The following is a 19,065-nucleotide window of genomic DNA, read 5'->3' on the forward strand; positions in this document are numbered from 1 at the left end:
GGCCTCCACAGGCCTGGTGGGGGAGGCGGGGGAGGTGGGGGAGGTGGGGGGAGGGGGGGGGGGGGGGGGGAGGCGGGGGAGACTCTCTAACTTTAGGAGCCTGTGTCAGTCCGGCCGCCATCAGCCTCAGACCAGACGACCTCCAGTGTGAGCGACCGCCGCCTGAACAGAGGTAAGAAAACACACACACACACACAGATGAATGATTTTATATGAAGGAGAGCCAGTGTGTGTGTGAGTGTGTGTGTGTGTGTGTGTGTGTGAGTGTGTGTGTGTGAAGTTTCACACTCCTGATTCGTGTTGTTTAAAGCTTGAAGCTGTTTGAGCTGCTGCTCTCAGGCCTGACGAGCTCTGAGGCAGCTGTCACTTCAGCTAAATATAGACCCACTGGAAGGCCTCATATCACACTCACACACACACACACACACTCCACACTGATTTACAGCAACGTAATTTTAAAAACCTTGTAGGTTTTTCTCTTTTAAATCCTAGAAATCCTTTAATTTGTCGGTGGTGTTGAAATGTGGGACAGGAGCAGAACTCCGCCCTGACAGTGACGTGACTGATCTGCGTCTCCACGTCTTTCATCAAACCGTCCTTTTATCTGAAGACATGTTGTGTTTTTTGGGATCATGTCTCACGCTGAGGTCCACAGAGGACGTGTCCTCTCTCTGAGTGACACGGTGATGCTTGAATTATAAGTCACACACATTGTGAAGGAGCTCGTCACTCCTCTGTTCTGTTTCCCACCAAAGCCTGAAAGTGATTTTTATAAATGCTGAAAGTCTTTCTTGTCGTTGTTCAGACGTCCCGCTGCGTCCATCTCTCAGAGCTCTAGTTCGTCTCTTCATGAGTTCAGGTTCAAACTGACCCGATTAAGAGTTTATAGATCAATAAATTCATTAATTAATGTAGAAGGGATCAGAAGTGCAAGGTGCAGTGTTGGTTTTTATTCCCAGGATAAAGGAGGAATCTGAGACAGTCATGTTTGTGTGTTTGGACAGAGGGAGACGGGATTGTTGTTGCCATGGCGTCGGCCAGTGAGAACGGGGAGCACGTGGATCAGACGGTTCCCGACGGAGACGAGGAGGAGAGGAGCGTCAGAGGAGTCCAGTCTCATTACCTCCGCTGCCCCTCCCCCAGGTAGGAGGTGATGTTCATCCAGATAAACTGTGAACATTTTATTTCAATAAGATAAAATCAATAAGGGGTTGTGCATCATCTTCATCTCTCTCTCTCTCTCTCAGTTTCTCCATGGTATCTGAGTCCAGGTTTTCCACGATCTCAGGCTCTGACGCCGCGAGCATCTTCATGGAGCCCATCCACCTCTCCTCAGCCATCGCCGCCAAGAAGATCATCAACGAGGGTGAGACAAACGGGCGGGAAAAACTGTGCTGCAGAAAACACATTACTTTTCATCATTAATCAGTTACTAAATGACAAATGTCCTTTAGTATCGATCAGCTGCTGATCAACGGCTCACTGTCACTTCATCACAGATTCTTTCTATAACTGCACCATTAAAGGCAAGTGGAGTCCTGGAGTTCAGGCTTCATCAGGAGCCGGAGGACGTGTTGCTCTCAGATCATATCAGTAAATGTTTGATCCAAAATAAGAGTGAATCTGAAGTTCAGTCTGAAATGTTGCACAGGGCAGGAGGAGGCAGATCAGGTCGCGCCGGCCTCCACACAGTTTATCTGAAGAGCTCTTCACTCCTCATACTAATGCAGCCATTGGAAACATGATTTCCACGTCCTGGTTCAGCAACTATAATTTGGTCCAATTGTCTCCGGCTCCAGTGAAGCCATGTCTCATTCCTCCGGCTCGTTAGCAGATGGAGACGCTGCCCGTTGGAGGAGCGGCGTGGCGCTGATTGGGGAAATTAGCCTGACACACCACAGAGCAGCTCCTGTTTCAGACGTCTCCACTGTTATTTCATTACATCAGCGGCAGCTTAATGGACGATACATGTTTCATCTGGAGGGAGAACGATGGTCTCTGATGATTACAGCGATGTCTGCATGATGAGGTGCAGCTCGGGAAGCTGTGCTCCTCGTGTAGCTCAGAGAAATCAGATCTGTTCTGAACAGACGGTACCTGCTACTGGAGAATAAAACCCTTCACATACTGTACGTTCGCTGATTACGAGGCACAGGCTCCATTATGGATCTGGAGACCTTCCTCTGCTGTCAGTGCCCCGAGCTCTGAGTCCTCAGGTGACAGTTAGACCAGGGACGATCAGTCTCAGCGCTGTAATAAAGACTCTGATTTTTCCAGCTGAAGACACAGAAGAAAAAACATCTTTAACAAAAAGAAAAACAAACATCTTAATGGAGGTTCACTTTTTAAGACTAACATAAATAAACAAAGATGTGGTTAGGTGGATTGTTTCCTGTGGACACAGACATGTTCACTGTTTCCATTGGTTTCCAGTCTTGAAGCTGACCTAAGCTAACCTAAGCTAACCTAAGCTAACTGCTTACTGTACAGAAACGAGCCCACGGGTCGTCTGTACTGCAGGTTATTATCACCCATCGTTAGGTGTTGTTGCTAGGCGACATGTAGTGGTCGTAGTAATTACGACAGGAAAGAGCGGTGTTCGATTCCCATGTGAATATAGCAGTTTACGTTGTTTCTATTATCCGGGACCGTTCGTGGTTGTTATTGTAACCATGACAACAAAGATCAACTCCCCTGGAAGTCATAAATGAATGTGACTCTACTGTTGGCCTGAGTGCACACTGGTTTGATTCTGGGTTCTGACACCGGCCCAGATCTGGCCCACTGTAGTTTTGGTCCTGGTTTGCACCCCTGACGCCGAGCCAGATACGGGCCAGAGCTGGCTTGTGTACGGCTCCACCACTGCCTGATTTCAGTTACAACCCTCCCTCACGAGTTGTCTCACGGTGTCTGTCCTCAGAGCTGCCGCCTCGAAGCGTGCGTGCCGAGTCCGTCCCGGAGTCCATGCTGGAAACCGCCGAGCAGCTGATGGTGGAGGATCTCTACAACCGGGTCAGGGACATGATCGACGACCGCAGCCCCTACAACACCCCCTGCGTGCTGGACATCCAGAGGGCCATGGTGCAGGACCGCCTGGAGGCTCCCATCAACCCAGTGGACGAGGTGTTTTCCAACATCTTCATCGCAGAGAAGTGAGTCTCCGCCAGAAGCCACGTCTTACAAAAGTCAAAACAACCTTGTTTTCTTTCCTTCTCTTGGAACAATCAGTGTTTTGTTGTGGGGAAGTTACGAGTCTGTTTTCTTTCTCAGATCAGTCGCGGTCAACAAGGCTCGTCTGAAGCGAATGGGCATCACCCACATCCTTAACACCGCCCACGGCACAGGGGTGTACACGGGCGAGTCCTTCTACGCAGGAATGAACATCCAGTACATGGGCATCGAGGTGGACGACTTCCCCGACGCCGACATCTCAGTGCACTTCAGATCCACCGCCGAGTTCCTGGACGAGGCTCTGCTGACGCACAGAGGTGATGATGAGTTTAATGTTTTTCACTGCTTTATAATTTAATGTCCAGAGTATTCGGGTAATTAATAAAGTGGTTTTAAAGCAACTACACAGGATAAACTGATGTAGTTGTGTGTCTCAGGTTTCGTACATCTGTGAGTTCAGACATTTTCCCTCTAAACCTCATGGTTTTATTTCATTAACTGCTTTAACCTCAATTTTCTAATGTTTAAAAACAACTCAACAACAGAGAACGGATTTGTTGTTGTTCTGAGATTCCCAGAGTTTTTTTCTTTCTTTCTTTCTTTCATTATTTACTTAACATGGGACGATACACAATCCCTCTGTTTCACCAGATTTAGCCAAAAGCAGACTTATTATCAGTGTGTCCCGGGGCGGGGGTCGACAGTGACGCAGTGAAAGATCACAAACAGCTCACCGGAAACGTCTCAGTGATTTCCCAGTTTCTGAGAAGTGTTTCATGGACATACAGAGAACTTCTATGTTCCTGGAAAAGCGACTCGTTACGGTCACTGTGACTATCTCTTATTCTTTGTAGCTGCAGCTGAGTCACGGAGACGTCAGCAGAAACAACTGCAGCTCTCAGCGCCTTCCAGGCCAAACACCATCACTCCGTCTGTTTTTAGCACTTGGACTTTTGCTTTTCAGTAAAAATATTCATCCTGAAATGATCCTGACGAAAAAATGTTTCAGGCAGAAATCTTGAATTTTAGTATTTGACATTAAAAACAAGGACATCAAAACGAACTACGATGCTGCTGTATAAACAGATAATAAATGACATGTGATTAGAAACTATAAAATATCTCTAAATTTTCAGTCGAGCTGTAATCACCATTTTTCTTTGCTTTCAGGAAAGGTTCTTGTGGTTTCCATGATGGGCGTCAGTCGCTCTGCTGTCGTAGTGGCGTCCTACCTGATGATTTTCCAACACATGACCATCATGGAGGCCCTGACTTCCATGAGGAAGAAGCGCGCCATCAACCCCAACGAAGGCTTCCTGAAGCAGCTGCGAGAGCTCAACGAGAACCTGATGGAGGAGCGCGACGACGACGACGAAACGCTCAGCCAGTGCTCTGTGATCGACGCTCGCACTCGCGCTCGCCTCTTCAACGAAGACGGAGATGACGATGATGATACTGATAAAGAGGAAGAGCAGAGTATGATCGGGGTAAAAGCTCAGTCCATCATGATGGAGGAGGAGGAGGATGGTGAAAGTGTGATGAGCAGCGTTGCTTCTTCTGCAGCCGCCGCGGCGCTCAGGAGCGGATTGATTGGCACGCAGAACGGGCCGGGCGGCCAGGGATCAACCGCTGCTCAAGAGGAGATCGTCCTACCTGAAGGCGAGGGCAACGAGGACGAGGAGGAGGGGCTTGATGGTATGATCCGCGACTGGCAGAGGAGAAATGAGAAATACCAAAGTGAGGAGTGGTGGGAGGCGCAGCTCAACAGTGACGGGGAGGAGGAGGAGTCTCTTGCGGGCGGCCTATCAAAGAAGACGGCGGAAGGCGTAGATGCAGATGTGGAGAGCGTCACCAGCGAGGACGTACGAGCTGTGAAAGAGCGGCTGAAGCGTCGCAACAGACGCCCACCTTCAGACGCCATGTCCACCTCCAGCTGCATGAGCTACTCTGACCTCTGGAAACAGCGGCTGAAGGAAATCGAGGAACAAGCCGCCGCTCGCTACCGCAAGAAAGAGGACGACGAAGGCAGCGAGAGCACCGCCACAGAAGGAGGGAAGAAGAACATCGATGAGGAAGTGGAGAGTATCCTCTCTGACACCAGCTCCATGTACAACTTCTGCCAGAAAAACAAGGAGAAGATGACGCCACTGGAGCGTTGGCGCATCAAGCGGATTCAGTTTGGCTGGAACAAGAAAGATCGAGAGGATGGTGAGAAGAGTTCTGTAGCAGAGGGAGAGAAAGGAGACGGCGAGGGAGAAGCAAAGACGCCATCTTTCCAAGATGTCAACCTGACGGCGTACCAGTCGTGGAAGCTGAGGCAGCAGAAGCGTTTCGGGGAGGAGAACACGAACGAGATTTTAGAGATGAGTCGAGGCGAGGACTCGGCCACGGTCAAAAGGAGGCAACGACGCGAGGAGATTCTGGAGCGTTCAAAGAAAACCTTAGAAGAAAGTCAGTCCATGTGTGGCTGGGAGGCGGAGAGCTGCGTCAGCGGGGGTACGATTCCTCTCTCCGCCTTCTGGGCTGGAGCTGGGGTCGCCGGCCCACCGAGTGTCGCCAACGATGACAACATGTCCATGCTCAGCGGCAGGTCGTCCGTCATATCCTCGGTTTCACAACCTCGTAGCACAAGATCGGCACAATCTGCAGTTCCACTCAATCCCATGTCCCCGGTTCCTCCCATCCTCCCGGTGCCCACCGTCCAGGGCCCAGGAGGCGAGCCGATGGTCAATCTGGCCAGCATTCAGAACTGGATCGCCAACGTCGTCTCTGAAACGATCAAACAGAAGCAGGACGAGATGAGTCTGCCTCCTCCGTCGCGCGCAGGATCTGAGTTTAGCTACGGCGGTGCAGGAAGTGTGGTTTCCGGCAGGGGAGTGGATGATGACCGAGCGTCCTTGTTGAGCGGCGCCTCCTACTCCAGCGCTCTGTCCCAGGGTCGTGGCAGGGCAGCATCAGTCCTCTCAGGTGGCGGGTCCAGCAGCATCTCAGGTCTCAGTGGTAAAGGTTCGGCACTGGGCTCCACCCTGGGCTCCAAGAAAAACAAGATCACCACCACCAGCGTCCCCCTCTTCAGCCTCTTCCAAGACCAGGTCAACCTGGGCAAACTGGATGCCATGGACAAGGAGATCAAGTCTGGGATGAGAGACAAGATGGCTACCTACGAAAAGAAGAAGATCTTGGAGGACAACAAACGCAGCACTATGTACAAGAAAAAGAAACCGAAGGAGGATGAAGATGAGGAGGAGGAGGAGAGAAAGAAGAAAGAGGAGGAGTTTCTTGCAGAGACAAAGAAAAAGGAGAAACCTAAGAGGAGTTACGGCCTCTCTGGGTGCCTGAATCTCAACCCAGCCCTGGAGAAAGACAAGAACACCAGCGTCGACGACTGGCTGGAAAGCGTCCGGCCTCCTCAAAGGAAGATGGACGCCGGTCCGTCAGAGGATCCCTACGATGATCTCGATGCCTCTGCTTCTGAATTTGATTTCTCGAGCCGCAGGGCGTCCTATGCTGCCGGCGAGGAAGACGAGGAAATGTACGGCTCCAGGTACAGATCAAGGTTACGTGAGGATCTGTCAAGTGAAGACGCGGAATATTCCTGCAATGGGTTCACGCAGTCCCACAGCTACAGCCAGGCGAGGAGGGCGTACGGGGCGTCCAATGACAGCGATGAGGGGGCGGAGAGCTACAGCGACTTCTCCACCAAGAGGAAGTTCGGTCACCATTCACGGTATGAGAGCAGCGGGACAGAAGGGAGGAGCGGTCGAAGGGCGGTGGCCAATGCAAACGAGGAGGAGGAGGATATCGACACCTTCATCGCCCAAACCAGGCAGAGGATCAGAGCTCGGGCGGCGGCGGAGGCCGAGGATGACGAGGTGCTCGTTGCTTGGAGAGCACAGCAAGACGCAAAGTCACACGGTCGGAGTGAATCTTAGAAAAACAGCTCTGATGCAGGGACTCAAATATCTGTTTCCCCTAAAAGGATAAAAAAGTGTCATTTTATCTAAATGTCATGAGAGAAACTCATTTTTTTCAAATTGTGAATGTCTGTATTTAAAAATATTTACATCTGTAGGGAAATAAGCACCTTTACCTGCTCATCATGCATCACAGTATAACTACAATGAATGTTAGAGCCTGTATTCATATTAATAAGTTCTCAGTTGCACCATTGTTGAATGTAACTCATCATGAAATACACTATGAAATGTATTTTCATACGAGATGATGAAAGAAAATCCTATTTGTACTGTTGTATTATTTTATTATTGCAATAAATATTCTGATAAATGACGAGTTGGTGATTTGGTTTTTAATTTATTAGCTTCATCAAAACAGAAACAAACAAACAAAATCACACCTTAACACACAATAACACAAACTCACAATGTACAACAACAAACTGAAGAAAAAGAGGAAGAAATTATTAAATAAACAACATATAGCTGCAGAAATAGAATATCTATCAGTTATATAACATTGCTAAGTAGCTTCTATTTCTGTCACATAACCTTTATCTGATTGACACAGTTCCTTCTGTAATATTATAATTTATATATGTTTAAAATAGAGTTGATGAAGTAGAAAATTTATTTAAAATGAATCTTTCTTGTTTCCTACTTTATGTGCACAAGAAAACATGAGGCCACGACTCCATCTGTACGTCACATGACATAAACACGATACATACAATAAACTGGGTACAATAAACAAACAGCTGGAGGCTCCGTGGAAACAGTTTGTTATGTAATTTAACTTTGAGGTTAAAGTTTTTCCTTGTATGTTGAGGGAAGAGGATTTCTTGTTTTGATTGTGGAAAGGAGATTTGTGTTGAGAGTGCACACTGACTGTATTTGTCACGCTGCAGCTCCCTCTAGTGGACAGAACAAGTACTGTTTGTGATATCTTCAGATATGTATAAATATTAAGATTTACTTCTATCAAAGTGTTGTTTTTCAACCTTATCTTTAACTGTTCCTGGTGTTCACCTGAGCACAGGTGCCACAGGGTGAAGCTGTGTACTGCAGCCATGATGGGACATGTTGACACGTGAGACCGTGGCCCTCATCATGTCTTATAGCGAAGCTTTACATACCACAGGGGGATAAACCGCGAGGGAATGTTGATCTACAGGCTGTTGTATATTTACTTTAATCCAGAGACAAACAGAAACATGGTAACAGAGACATTTGTTTTTTTTATAATATATATTATTATTATTATTATTATTATTATAAGGCATTTGTTCTATCATGAACTCTAATGATTTTATCATCTGTTGGTTTTAACTTTCTGTCTTGTGTGGAGCATTTTCAAACTTGAGCTTTGAAACATGAAGGTTATTTTTATTACTCATAATAATAATAATAATAATAATAATAATATAATAATATTACTTGTATGAACCACAATGGTTTGAGCTGGTTTAATTGAACTTTTATTTTGAAATGTGCACAATAATGTGGTAAGGGTCTTCAGGTGGGTCCTGAGATGTGTGTCCAGATCTAGTTTTCATGATGTCAGTTTTGTGACTTGCAGATGAGATTAAAATTCATTTCTTCTTATTAGAATATAATAATAACATACTGTACATAGAAAGCTTTTTTTCTCCTCTCCAGGTCTTAAAGCACCAGAGAGCTTCAGAGGTGCAACTGAGAACTGACCCCGGGTGTGAGCTGTACTCCCGCAGTGACGTGAAAACAACATGGCGGAGGGTGAAGTGAAGGAGAGAGAGATCATACCAGAGAGATTAAAGCACTACAAACCCGAGTGTGTTCATGAAGCATGAGGCTGAAAACGTGGCCTTCGGGTCAGCAGACTGTGGACTGACGTGTGCTGTGGAGGCTTTTCATAACACTCAGGTTTATTCCCTTCACTCTGTTTGAGGCGTTCGACAAACGATGGCGAGCTGGTGGACGTCCGCAGACATGCCGGACAGTCTGGACCCGGAGGACAACTCCATCGTGTCTCGGGTCCTTCAGGCGGTCGGGCTGTTCGGAGACATCCTGTCGTTAGAGGACACGATGGAGCCCATGTTGTCCGAAGTCAGAGGAAGGAAAAGTCCCGACAGTGATGAAGCAATGGACGAGGACGAGACGGTAAATGAAGGAGAAGATCAAGAATCTGAAGACTGGAGAGAGGAAGAAGAGAAAGAACAGGAGGATCTGCAAGGAGGAGAAAAAGATGGACGCATTGACATGGAGAAAGAAACAGAAGTGGATGTAAGAGAAGAGGAGGAAGAGAGGACAAGAAAAGTGTTGGAGGGGGAGACGACTGAAGGAGAAGAAGAAGAACCTGCAAAGGAAGAAGAAGAGAAAGACGAGGCATGTGTGGAGGAAGAACCAGAGATTGAAAAGGAGAAGAAAGAGGAGGAATGTGAGAAAGAGAACGAGCGGGAGGAGAAAGGAAAAAGGGGGGATGAGGTAGAGGAAAAGGAAGATGACAAGGCAGAAATGATGGAGAAGGAAAAGGAGGTAGAGGATGAAAAAGAAGAGGAAAATGTAGAGAAGCAAGAAGAGGAGGAAGAGCAAGAAAATGAGGTAGATGGAGAGAAAGAAGAAGAAGAAAAGGTGGAGGAAAAGGACAAATCAAAGAGTCAAGGACAACAAGAGAAAGAAAGAAGGGAAGAGGACCAGACAGAAAGGAGAGATGAGGATGAAGAGAAAAGGTTAAAAGAACTTGGACGGACAGTCGACGTAGAAAGACAGGATGAAGAAGAGGTGGAGAAAAACAATGAACAGAGGCAGACAGAGGAGGAGAGAAAGAGGAAGAAGAAGAAGAAAAGATTGAAGAAAGACAAGAACAAGCGAAGAACACAGTGGAGGAAGAGAGTGAAGAAAAGCAGGTGATGGAGGAGGAAGAAAAAGATGGAGAGAAAGAAATAAAGACTCAGAAGGAGGAAGAAGAAAAGGATGTAATGAAGGAAGAAAGAGGGGATGATGGAGGAAAGAAAGAGATGGAGGAAGGAGGAGAGAATGACAGAGATGAGAAAGAGAGGGAGAGTCATGAGGAAGACGAAAGAGAGGAAGAGAGGGAGGAGGAGGGAAAAGTGGAAGGAAGTAAGGATGACAGCATGGAGAAAGAAAAGGAGGAAGAGAAAGAAGAAGACAGGGAGACAGATGAAGAAGAGGAAGATGAAACTAAAGACAAGGAAGTGGAGGTGGTGAGAAAAGAAGAAGAGATGGAGGAAAAGGAAAAAGAGGAAGCACAGGAAGAAAACAAAAAACAAAAGTTTGACAGTGAAGAAGAAGAAGAAGAAGAAGAAGAAGAGGAGACGACAGCAGGACATGAAAAAAATGCAGAAGAAAAAAAGCCAGAAAATCAGCTCAATCAATCAGACTCCCAGAAATCATCACTTGCATCACCTGCATCACCTGCATCACCTCCATCACCTGCATCACCTGCATCACCTCCATCACCTCCATCACCTCCATCACCTGCATCACCTGCATCACCTGCATCACCTGCATCTACTGCATCACCTGCATCACCTCCATCACCTGCATCACCTGCATCACCTCCATCACCTCCATCACCTCCATCACCTCCATCACCTGCATCACCTCCATCACCTGCATCACCTGCATCTACTGCATCACCTGCATCACCTCCATCACCTGCATCACCTGCATCTACTGCATCACCTCCATCACCTGCATCACCTCTACAAGAGCGTGGAGTCTCTGACAGGCGGCGTGCTGACGGTGCAGGTGACACGGTGCTCACAGATGGAGAGGGAGGTTCAGTCGCTGCCAGAGACCAGAGCGAGGACGTTTATCCCACATCGCCGAGCAGCGACAAAGAGCCGGACGACTCGTCTCTGAGCAGCACAGACGCTCCAGCTCCGACTGTGACACACACACACCTCGCCTCGGCCCGTGTCCGTCTGCGTCTGAGGGATCCATCAGAGGAGGACGCCTCCGGAGAGACTCCACCTGAGCGACACACAGGTAACCGCTGCTATTCTGCCGTCTCCGCTTCTTCTCTCTGTGCTCCTGCGACGCTGTTGGTCAACATGTTTCCATTGTGTTGTGAGCAACTTCCACAACAACAACAACAACAACAACAACAACAACAACAACACCAGCTTCAGGTTCAGCTTCAGCACCTGGGTGAGCAGGTGAAGCTGTGCAGCGTTTGTGCAGAGTTTAAATAAGTCAGGAAGTGAAACTAACCTAAGAAATGAAGTTCAGCCAACAGTTGTTTCGTAAATTCAAGGTGTAAGATGTGAACGTATGATTATATCTGAAATGAAATCAGCTCACCCACAGATAGGAATGATATTTTACAGTGTAAAATAATCAATTTTCTTCATTTGCAAAGTGCAAAATAGACATAAACTGTGTGATCTATATAAAGAACAGATTACTGAGCCAACAAATAAAAGAGAGCAGCACTTCTACATGCCACAATTACTGGTTATGTTTTATATTTTTATGTTCATTAAATAAAAGGTAAGAGTGCTTTAACATTTGTATAATGTGTGTTTGCTGCAGGGGACGTATTTTCTTCTTTTCAATGACTTCAATATGTAATTCTCCCCGGGGAGTCCCAACCTTTCATTTGGTTGTACGTCTAAAACCTTTAGTTAATTGTGCTCTGAATGTCTCAGTATGGAGCTGGACGTTTATAGTGTAGAGAAGAGGTTATATAACTGCAGCTATGAGCGGCTGGAACACAATTACTGCGAGTGGAGATTCAGGTCAGAGAGTTAATTCATTCATTAAAATCTAATTAAAATTCCACAAAGATGACACTCACACGGTTGGCAAAAACAAACCTTGCATGCTTTACCTTTTAATTCAAATAATTTTATTAGATATTTCCGCTTCCAGATCCAGGTTGCAGGCTGGAGAACAGAGCGACACTGATGGATGCAGATGCCCAGCTGATGGTGTCCACACAAGGCAACAAAGAGCCCGGTCCGACCCAGAACTTACCCAGCACAGAGAGCCCTGTGATGGAAGCAAAGGAGGACAAAGGAGACAAAGAGGAAGGAGGTCAAAACTGTCCTGAGATGAACGGCGAGGAGGACAAGAAGAACGACAGCCAGCAGCCATCCAAGTATAAAACTGTGTCCTACAGGAGGATCCGGAGAGGAAACACCAAACAGAGAATTGATGAGTTTGAGGCCATGATTAACTTGTGATCAAGTACCGTCAGAGGGTTTGGATTGATTGAGCAAGTGGCAATTTAATTCAACTTTAAACCTTGAGACATATGAATAATATTTAGGCCTACAGGATAAATAAGACATTTAAATGTAATTATAACTTCATGTATCTGTAAAGTCCTAGAAAATAAACAGTGACGCTCTTTACAATGTAGTTTTCCCTGCCTGTCATTAGAAAGATTTGGCGCCATCTGGTGTCAGTAAACATAAACTGCAACATGTTGGTTGTATTGACGCAGAGTTTTTTTTAAATGTTAAATATGGGGGAGATAATTCCCCGTGTCTCACATCATCACAAACAACAATAAATTAAATACGTCAAAATCAACATGTAAAATGGCATCTTATTGTGAAAATCTGCTTCTTCCGTCTTACTTCTGACTCATTCCAGGAAATAGCTCCCCTGACAAAGTTACTCTGCAGGCATCGAGTGAAGATTCTTCTTTTTCGGCTCTTTAGACGGTTTAAATTAAGTGTAAGTTTGATTTGTTTGATACGTCCATTTTGTCTCAAAGGACTTAATTCAGTCTGTGTTTCTCGCTGTATGATGTTTGTAGGAAAGAGCGGGAATCGTTGTAACAAGGGTCAGTTGTAACTCTTTCCATTTGTCCAATCAGGAACAAGGTACAGATCACCTGATTCACTCTATACGTGCTCAATATATATATACACGTTTCTGGAAAGTAATCACAGACTGTAGTTGTCGCTCAGTTCTTATTTCATGAGAGAGTTTGGAGAACTCTTGTGTTTGAAGATAAATCATTAGATTATTGATTTCAGGAATCAAATAATAAAATATAAGATATAAGATGAGATTCAAACTCTGTAGGTTGTGTCACTTGTTTAGCAAACTCAATTCACAAAAATTCACAAATGACATTTAATCTGCTTTAGATGTCTCAAACCAGCTGAGATCCAACACCTGTCGGTTTCTGTTTGTATTTACTGGAGAAGAACCCCCACGAAAAGTAAGTTATATTCATTTTGGGAACATTTTGATCCACTTTTATCTCATGTGCACTAATTTATTAATATCAAGAGTCATTCATGCAACTAGACTAAGTTGAGCTCAGATGCCCAAACAGCTCATTTATCTCAGCTGTGCTCAGTTTCTTCAGTTTGGACTTTGACTCTTAGACACAACGTGGCTCACAGCTACTTGACGGTAGTTTGTGTCAGTGAACCAGGAAATAATTCAACAGAATAAGTTTATGATCCGACTCAATGTAATGAACATGCCAGTCAGTCACAGTGCTCAGAGGTCAAGTGAAACAATCTCTTCCATCTCTCATCAGTCGTCAGACTCCCACAGCTGATGCTGCGATGTCTGAGGAGCAGAGTGAACCCTGAGATACGACTGTCTGCTGTCGGCCGTCACTGCCGTGAGTCACTGATGTTTGTCTTGTATAAAGTTTGAGAACAGCTCAGTTTAAGCTTACAGATGATACAGCAAGTCCGATCATTATTAACCAGGTCGATGTTCATGGAGAATAAAGTGAATGTTAATACATTTTACAATTTTTCACTAGTTAGTAAAAGTTCTTGGTCATATCTCATTTTGCAGTGTTAAACTTTCAGCCTTTATTAAAATGTTAGTCACATAAATAACAGCAAATGAACTGAGCAGAACATTATTTTCAACCAGGGATGATGAATCATGATAATCTGAACCTTTCATTCTTGTTGAAAGAAAAATCCTCTGATTCTATCAGGTAGCAAAGATGGAGACGCCTGTGAAGTTGCAGCTGCTGCACACTTTGGAGGCTTTGGGGTGTCGAGAACTGAACCGCTTCCAGTGGTACCTGCAGGATCCTGACTTACTGGGTGGTTTCTCTGCCATCAAAAAGTGTGAGCTGGAGAATGCAGGGAGAGAGAAAACAGTGGATTTGATGGTCGGCGCGTACACTACTGAAAATATTATGCAGGTGGCAAGGTTCATTTTAAAGAAGATGGAAATGAATGAAGGTCAGTCGTAGGGAAAGAAAAACATGAAATATATGGCACATACATTTACAAACATCTGAAGTGTATTTAAACTCAGGCTGTATCTGTTCCACATTACCATTGTTAAACCTCTTGGCTTGTGAAGTCCGAGGACAAAGTATACAGACATAGAGTATTCTGTATATTACATAAGAAAAATGCATAATTTTTTTTAACAGAGAACTATTCATGATTTAAGATTCACTTTTCTCCAACAGGAAAATGGTCACAAGTTTGGCCCCAAGATCCATCAGCACTTGCAGCTTTTGCAGCAGGTAGAGTTCAAAAGCTTTTGTGGGGGGATGTCAGCAAAGCACAAACTTGTAGGAGAAAACCAATGGCGTAGAGTGACTTTTACAGATAGGCAGAGCTAAACAACCAACTATCCCCCTGGACCGCTTCACCTTTCTGCACTCCTTCCTGGCTGAAGAAATATCTGATTATTCCTTACAGACATCAAATGTGCAGTACAGAGGAAAAATATCTAAAAATCACTTCTATGGTAATGTTCAAAATATTTACCATTAAGTGACAATGACACACTCCAGTGCCGATGCAGAATTCTGCGTTTTCCAGCCTCAGTATTATTAACTTTTCCTGGTTCCTCATCTGGACCAAAGGGGAGACGTGGGATTTTGAGGAGTTGCAGCATTTATTTACTGACAAATAGCCTTACATGGTGGGGGTGGGGGTGGGTTAGCTTGTCAGTCCATTCACTGGGTATTAAGGGGTGTGATGGCTTGGGGGAAGAAAACTTCTGTACCTTTGCCAGACAACAGAAGGGTGAGGAGTTTGTGTGAGGGATGTTGGATGGTTATCCACAATGCTGGTGACTTTGCACAGTAGAGGGCGCTGTTTCCTGTCCTACCGGTGACTCATGTCTGTAGGTATGCAAGAGATGGAATCATGGGAAATGGAAATGAGTAGTAGAAGAACAAATCACATTTAAGGGCCAGCACACCTCCAGAAGGCTATATAACTCAAAAGGTAGTCCGGGAATGAAGTTGCAGAAACAGGCAAAAGGTTAAAGTTGTATTTTTTGATAAAAGTGTCCAGAGTTGTGGCAACAGGTGCAAAGGGATGCTGTTTTATTACAACCTTAAAACTGTTGTTTGTCCAAAACAAATTGACTCAGGCCATTTAGTATGAATGATAAAACAGAGTATCATCGCCGTATCATCGTCAACTTCAAGATTAGCATTGCAATACAAAGTGTTATCAAAGGAAGTGTTACCTTCCTGTGTGACATTGCAAAAATTATCCCTGTCTACTATCCCCTAAGGTAAAGTGTCCTGATGACACAATCAAACACACTGATGGGTTGGCATCATGGACCCGCCTCCAACCAAAGTGAATTGTCAAATTACAGCAGTTCACCAACGAGAACTGTGTCGTCCCCAAGATGAAATTTAGATCCAAATATTTCCTGAGTTTGGATTAATTTCACTGTGACACTTTCTGTTGTGACCAGTCCTTTACTGTGTCATCTTACTATCTGTTGTTTATTCATTCAGAGGCTCTTCACAAATGCCAACCTAAACTCAAATCTAACCTGAAGAAGAAGTTCCAGTTTGTGTTTGAGGGGATCGCTAAAGCAGGAAAACCAACCCTTCTGAACCAGATCTACACAGAGCTCTACATCACAGAGGGAGGGACTGGAGAGGTCAATGATGAACATGAGGTCAGACAGATTGAAACAGCATCCAGGAAACCAGTCAGACCAGAAACAACCATCAGACAAGAAGACATCTTTAAAGCCTCACCTGTAAGAGACGAACCAGTCAAATCAGTGATGACACTGGGAATGGCTGGCATTGGGAAAACAGTCTTAATACAGAAGTTCACTCTGGACTGGGCTGAAGACAAAGACAACCAGGACATACAGTTCACATTTCCATTCACCTTCAGAGAGCTGAATGTGCTGAAAGAACAAAAGTTCAGCTTGGTGGAACTTGTTCATCACTTCTTTACTGAAACCAAAGAAGCAGGAATCTGCAGGTTTGATCAGTTCCAGGTCGTGTTCATCTTTGACGGTCTGGATGAGTGTCGACTTCCTCTGGACTTCCACAACACTGAGATCCTGACTGATGTTACAGAGTCCACCTCAGTGGACGTGCTGCTGACAAACCTCATCAGGGGGAAACTGCTTCCCTCTGCTCGCCTCTGGATAACCACACGACCTGCAGCAGCCAATCAGATCCCTCCTGAGTGTGTTGACGTGGTGACAGAGGTCAGAGGGTTCACTGACCCACAGAAGGAGGAGTACTTCAGGAAGAGGTTCAGAGATGAGGAGCAGGCCAGCAGGATCATCTCCCACATCAAGACATCACGAAGCCTCCACATCATGTGCCACATCCCAGTCTTCTGCTGGATCACTGCTACAGTTCTGGAGGAAGTGTTGAAAACCAGAGAGGGAGGAGAGCTGCCCAAAACCATGACTGAGCTGTACATCCACTTCCTGGTGGTTCAGCTAAAACTGAAGAACATCAAGTATGATGGAAGAACCGGTACAGATCCACACTGGAGTCCAGAGAGCAGGAAGATGATTGAGTCTCTGGGAAAACTGTCTTTTGAGCAGCTGCAGAAAGGAAACTTGATCTTCTATGAATCAGACCTGACAGAGTGTGGCATCGATATCAGAGCAGCCTCAGTGTACTCAGGAGTGTTCACACAGATCTTTAAAGAGGAGAGAGGCCTGTACCAGGACAAGGTGTTCTGCTTCGTCCATCTGAGTGTTCAGGAGTTTCTGGCTGCTCTTCATGTCCATCTGACCTTCATCAAGTCTGGACTCAATCTGATGTCGGAAGAACAGTCCACATCCTGGTGGTCTCAACTGTTCAGAAAAAAACCTGAACCAACAAACCTCTACCAGAGAGCTGTGGACGAGGCCTTACAGAGTCCAAATGGACACCTGGACTTGTTCCTCCGCTTCCTCCTGGGTCTTTCACTGCAGACCAATCAGACTCTCCTACGAGGTCTGATGTCACAGACAGGAAGTGGCTCACAGACCAATCAGGGAATAATCCAGTACATAAAGAGAAGGATCAGAGAGATTTCATCTCCAGAGAAGATCTTAAGTCTGATCGAATGTCTGCATGAACTGAAGGATCCTTCTCTACAGGAGGAGATCCAGTGGTACCTGGAGTTAACTAAAGAGACAACAGAGGAATTCAGGCTTTGGTAAGTATCTGAAAATCTTAATTGGAGATTAAGAAAAAAATAATTGTTATTATCTTCATCATCGTTTCTTCTGTGTGAGCGGCTGTAATCTGTCAGAACGAAGATGTGAAGCTCTGTCCTCAGTCCTCAGCTCCCAGTCCTTTAGTCTGAGACACCTGGACCTGAGTAACAACGACCTGCAGGACTCAGCAGCGCTTTCTCTCAATGTACTGTACTCTCTCAAGTCTACTGTACACTGGAGACATCAGGATTTATAGTTTATTGAATAGTACAGTAACATTCAGGAATGATAATGATAAAAATAGTAATGGTAATTAAACTAAGTCGGATGATATTTACACCAAGGTGTCTGTAGCCATCATGAGTCTCTGTTATTGAAAGATACCGTATGTAACCAGGGAAGACTTGTATGATTGTGTCACAAACTAAGTCAGTACTAAACTGAAACAAATCCGGATAAAAAAGGAATCATTGGTCAAAGTAAATTGGTAAGTATGTCAGTGAATATATTCAAATTATCTTACATGCATCATTTGTGTCTCTTTCTAGCCGTTTATTACAGGAGTTAGGCAGCAGGCTGGATGATGAACTAAGCTTGCAGCGCATGGTGAATCAGCTCTCTTTTGGACAACGCTTTCTCGTGTATGGAGAGTTTTTATACAGGCATGACTCATAAAAATCATAATCAAATCAGATTGATTTATAGCACATTTAAAACAATTGGAATTGACCAAAGAGCTGTACAAATGCTAGTTATAGGCAAAACTATAGCATAATGAGTAAAATGACGTAGTAGTACGTAGTAAAGGCACAAATAATAGAAAAGGCATGAATAACAACAGTGTATAGCAATGATAAGATACAAGGCAATATCAAAATATATATCAAAATACAAAAAAGGTCAATTAAAAAAAGAAATGTAAAATGATTATTGTAATATCTAAGCATAGCCAGTTAATTCTCACAGTGTGTATCTTTGCTCAACAATAATGACACAGATTTAACAACTCCTTGTTCCTTTTTTTCAGGTATCTTTTCGTCACCTGGAATTTTTTAAAGTATAGGTTTTGGGCTTTTTATGCTTTTTTTCGATAGTACAGTAGAGAGACAGGAAAGGGGGAGGTAGAGAGAGGGGGAATGACATGCAGCAAAGGCCGTCCGATGCGGGACTGGGGCCAATTCGGGGCCAACTGCAGCGAGGACTGTGGCCTCTACACATGGGGCGCCTGCTTAAACCACTACGCCACACAACGCCCCGAACTCATGGTATTTAAGTGCATCTGATTTGATTCCTCTTCCATGTGCTTAGTTTCTCTCTGGTGTGGTCCTACGTGTCATTTTACAGATACTGAGATTGAGATGGTTTCAAATGATTCTACTCTTATAACATTTATTGGCATTTATTTTTTACTTTGCTACCATACGAATTACTGTTTTTTTAAATTGTTTAATTTAATATACAACAATATTTCTGTTAAATAAACAACAATGTTTTATTTCCATCAAAATAAAGAAAGTGGTAAAAAATGCTGGCTGCTCTGACTAACTCCTGGCTAATCCAA

The 19,065-nt window shown here is 44.9% G+C and overlaps 3 protein-coding genes across 5 annotated transcripts; all 3 read left to right on the forward strand.

The window, feature by feature from the left end:
- The first annotated feature begins 75 nt into the window (after positions 1–75).
- dusp27 (dual specificity phosphatase 27) lies at positions 76–7,461 on the forward strand. The gene is made up of 6 exons (XM_056370688.1): positions 76–172; positions 1,005–1,143; positions 1,248–1,366; positions 2,921–3,152; positions 3,271–3,488; positions 4,342–7,461. Exons 2-6 carry the CDS (start codon positions 1,028–1,030, stop codon positions 7,101–7,103), a joined length of 3,447 nt encoding a protein of 1,148 aa, XP_056226663.1. The 5' UTR covers positions 76–172; positions 1,005–1,027; the 3' UTR covers positions 7,104–7,461.
- A 1,607-nt stretch (positions 7,462–9,068) lies between these two features.
- On the forward strand, positions 9,069–12,662 carry LOC130165649 (ermin-like). Its single transcript, XM_056371097.1, has 3 exons — positions 9,069–9,389; positions 10,826–11,117; positions 12,003–12,662. Exons 1-3 carry the CDS (start codon positions 9,069–9,071, stop codon positions 12,314–12,316), a joined length of 927 nt encoding a protein of 308 aa, XP_056227072.1. The 3' UTR covers positions 12,317–12,662.
- A 64-nt stretch (positions 12,663–12,726) lies between these two features.
- LOC130165427 (NLR family CARD domain-containing protein 3-like) lies at positions 12,727–19,032 on the forward strand. Of its 3 annotated transcripts, XM_056370711.1 has the most exons (9): positions 12,741–12,815; positions 12,898–12,964; positions 13,235–13,308; positions 13,636–13,722; positions 14,053–14,305; positions 14,542–14,598; positions 15,838–17,503; positions 18,053–18,145; positions 18,532–19,032. In XM_056370711.1, the coding sequence occupies exons 5-9, from the start codon at positions 14,062–14,064 to the stop codon at positions 18,596–18,598; spliced, it is 2,127 nt and encodes a 708-aa protein (XP_056226686.1). In that variant the 5' UTR covers positions 12,741–12,815; positions 12,898–12,964; positions 13,235–13,308; positions 13,636–13,722; positions 14,053–14,061; the 3' UTR covers positions 18,599–19,032. The 3 variants fall into 3 exon arrangements, with proteins under 3 accessions (XP_056226684.1, XP_056226686.1, XP_056226687.1); XM_056370709.1 differs by lacking the exon at positions 12,898–12,964 and having other exon boundaries at positions 12,727–12,815; XM_056370712.1 differs by lacking the exons at positions 12,898–12,964; positions 13,235–13,308 and having other exon boundaries at positions 12,755–12,815.
- Positions 19,033–19,065: the final 33 nt, after the last annotated feature.

The sequence above is a fragment of the Seriola aureovittata genome, chromosome 24 (assembly GCF_021018895.1).
Source record: "Seriola aureovittata isolate HTS-2021-v1 ecotype China chromosome 24, ASM2101889v1, whole genome shotgun sequence".
NCBI classification, from domain to species: Eukaryota; Metazoa; Chordata; class Actinopteri; order Carangiformes; family Carangidae; genus Seriola; species Seriola aureovittata.

Coding starts and splice junctions, on each gene's coding strand:
- dusp27 (XM_056370688.1), top strand. CDS start 1,028: ATGGCGTCGGCCAGTGAGAACGGGGAGCACGTGGATCAGACGGTTCCC. Junction 1,144..1,247: donor CTCCGCTGCCCCTCCCCCAG/GTAGGAGGTGAT, acceptor TCTCTCTCTCAG/TTTCTCCATGGTATCTGAGT. Junction 3,489..4,341: donor GGCTCTGCTGACGCACAGAG/GTGATGATGAGT, acceptor CTTTGCTTTCAG/GAAAGGTTCTTGTGGTTTCC.
- LOC130165427 (XM_056370709.1), top strand. CDS start 14,062: ATGGAGACGCCTGTGAAGTTGCAGCTGCTGCACACTTTGGAGGCTTTG. Junction 14,599..15,837: donor ACTTGCAGCTTTTGCAGCAG/GTAGAGTTCAAA, acceptor TTATTCATTCAG/AGGCTCTTCACAAATGCCAA. Junction 18,146..18,531: donor TTTGGACAACGCTTTCTCGT/GTATGGAGAGTT, acceptor CCTTTTTTTCAG/GTATCTTTTCGTCACCTGGA.
- LOC130165649 (XM_056371097.1), top strand. CDS start 9,069: ATGGCGAGCTGGTGGACGTCCGCAGACATGCCGGACAGTCTGGACCCG. Junction 9,390..10,825: donor AGAAAGAAACAGAAGTGGAT/GTAAGAGAAGAG, acceptor CCATCACCTGCA/TCACCTCTACAAGAGCGTGG. Junction 11,118..12,002: donor TCCACCTGAGCGACACACAG/GTAACCGCTGCT, acceptor TTCCGCTTCCAG/ATCCAGGTTGCAGGCTGGAG.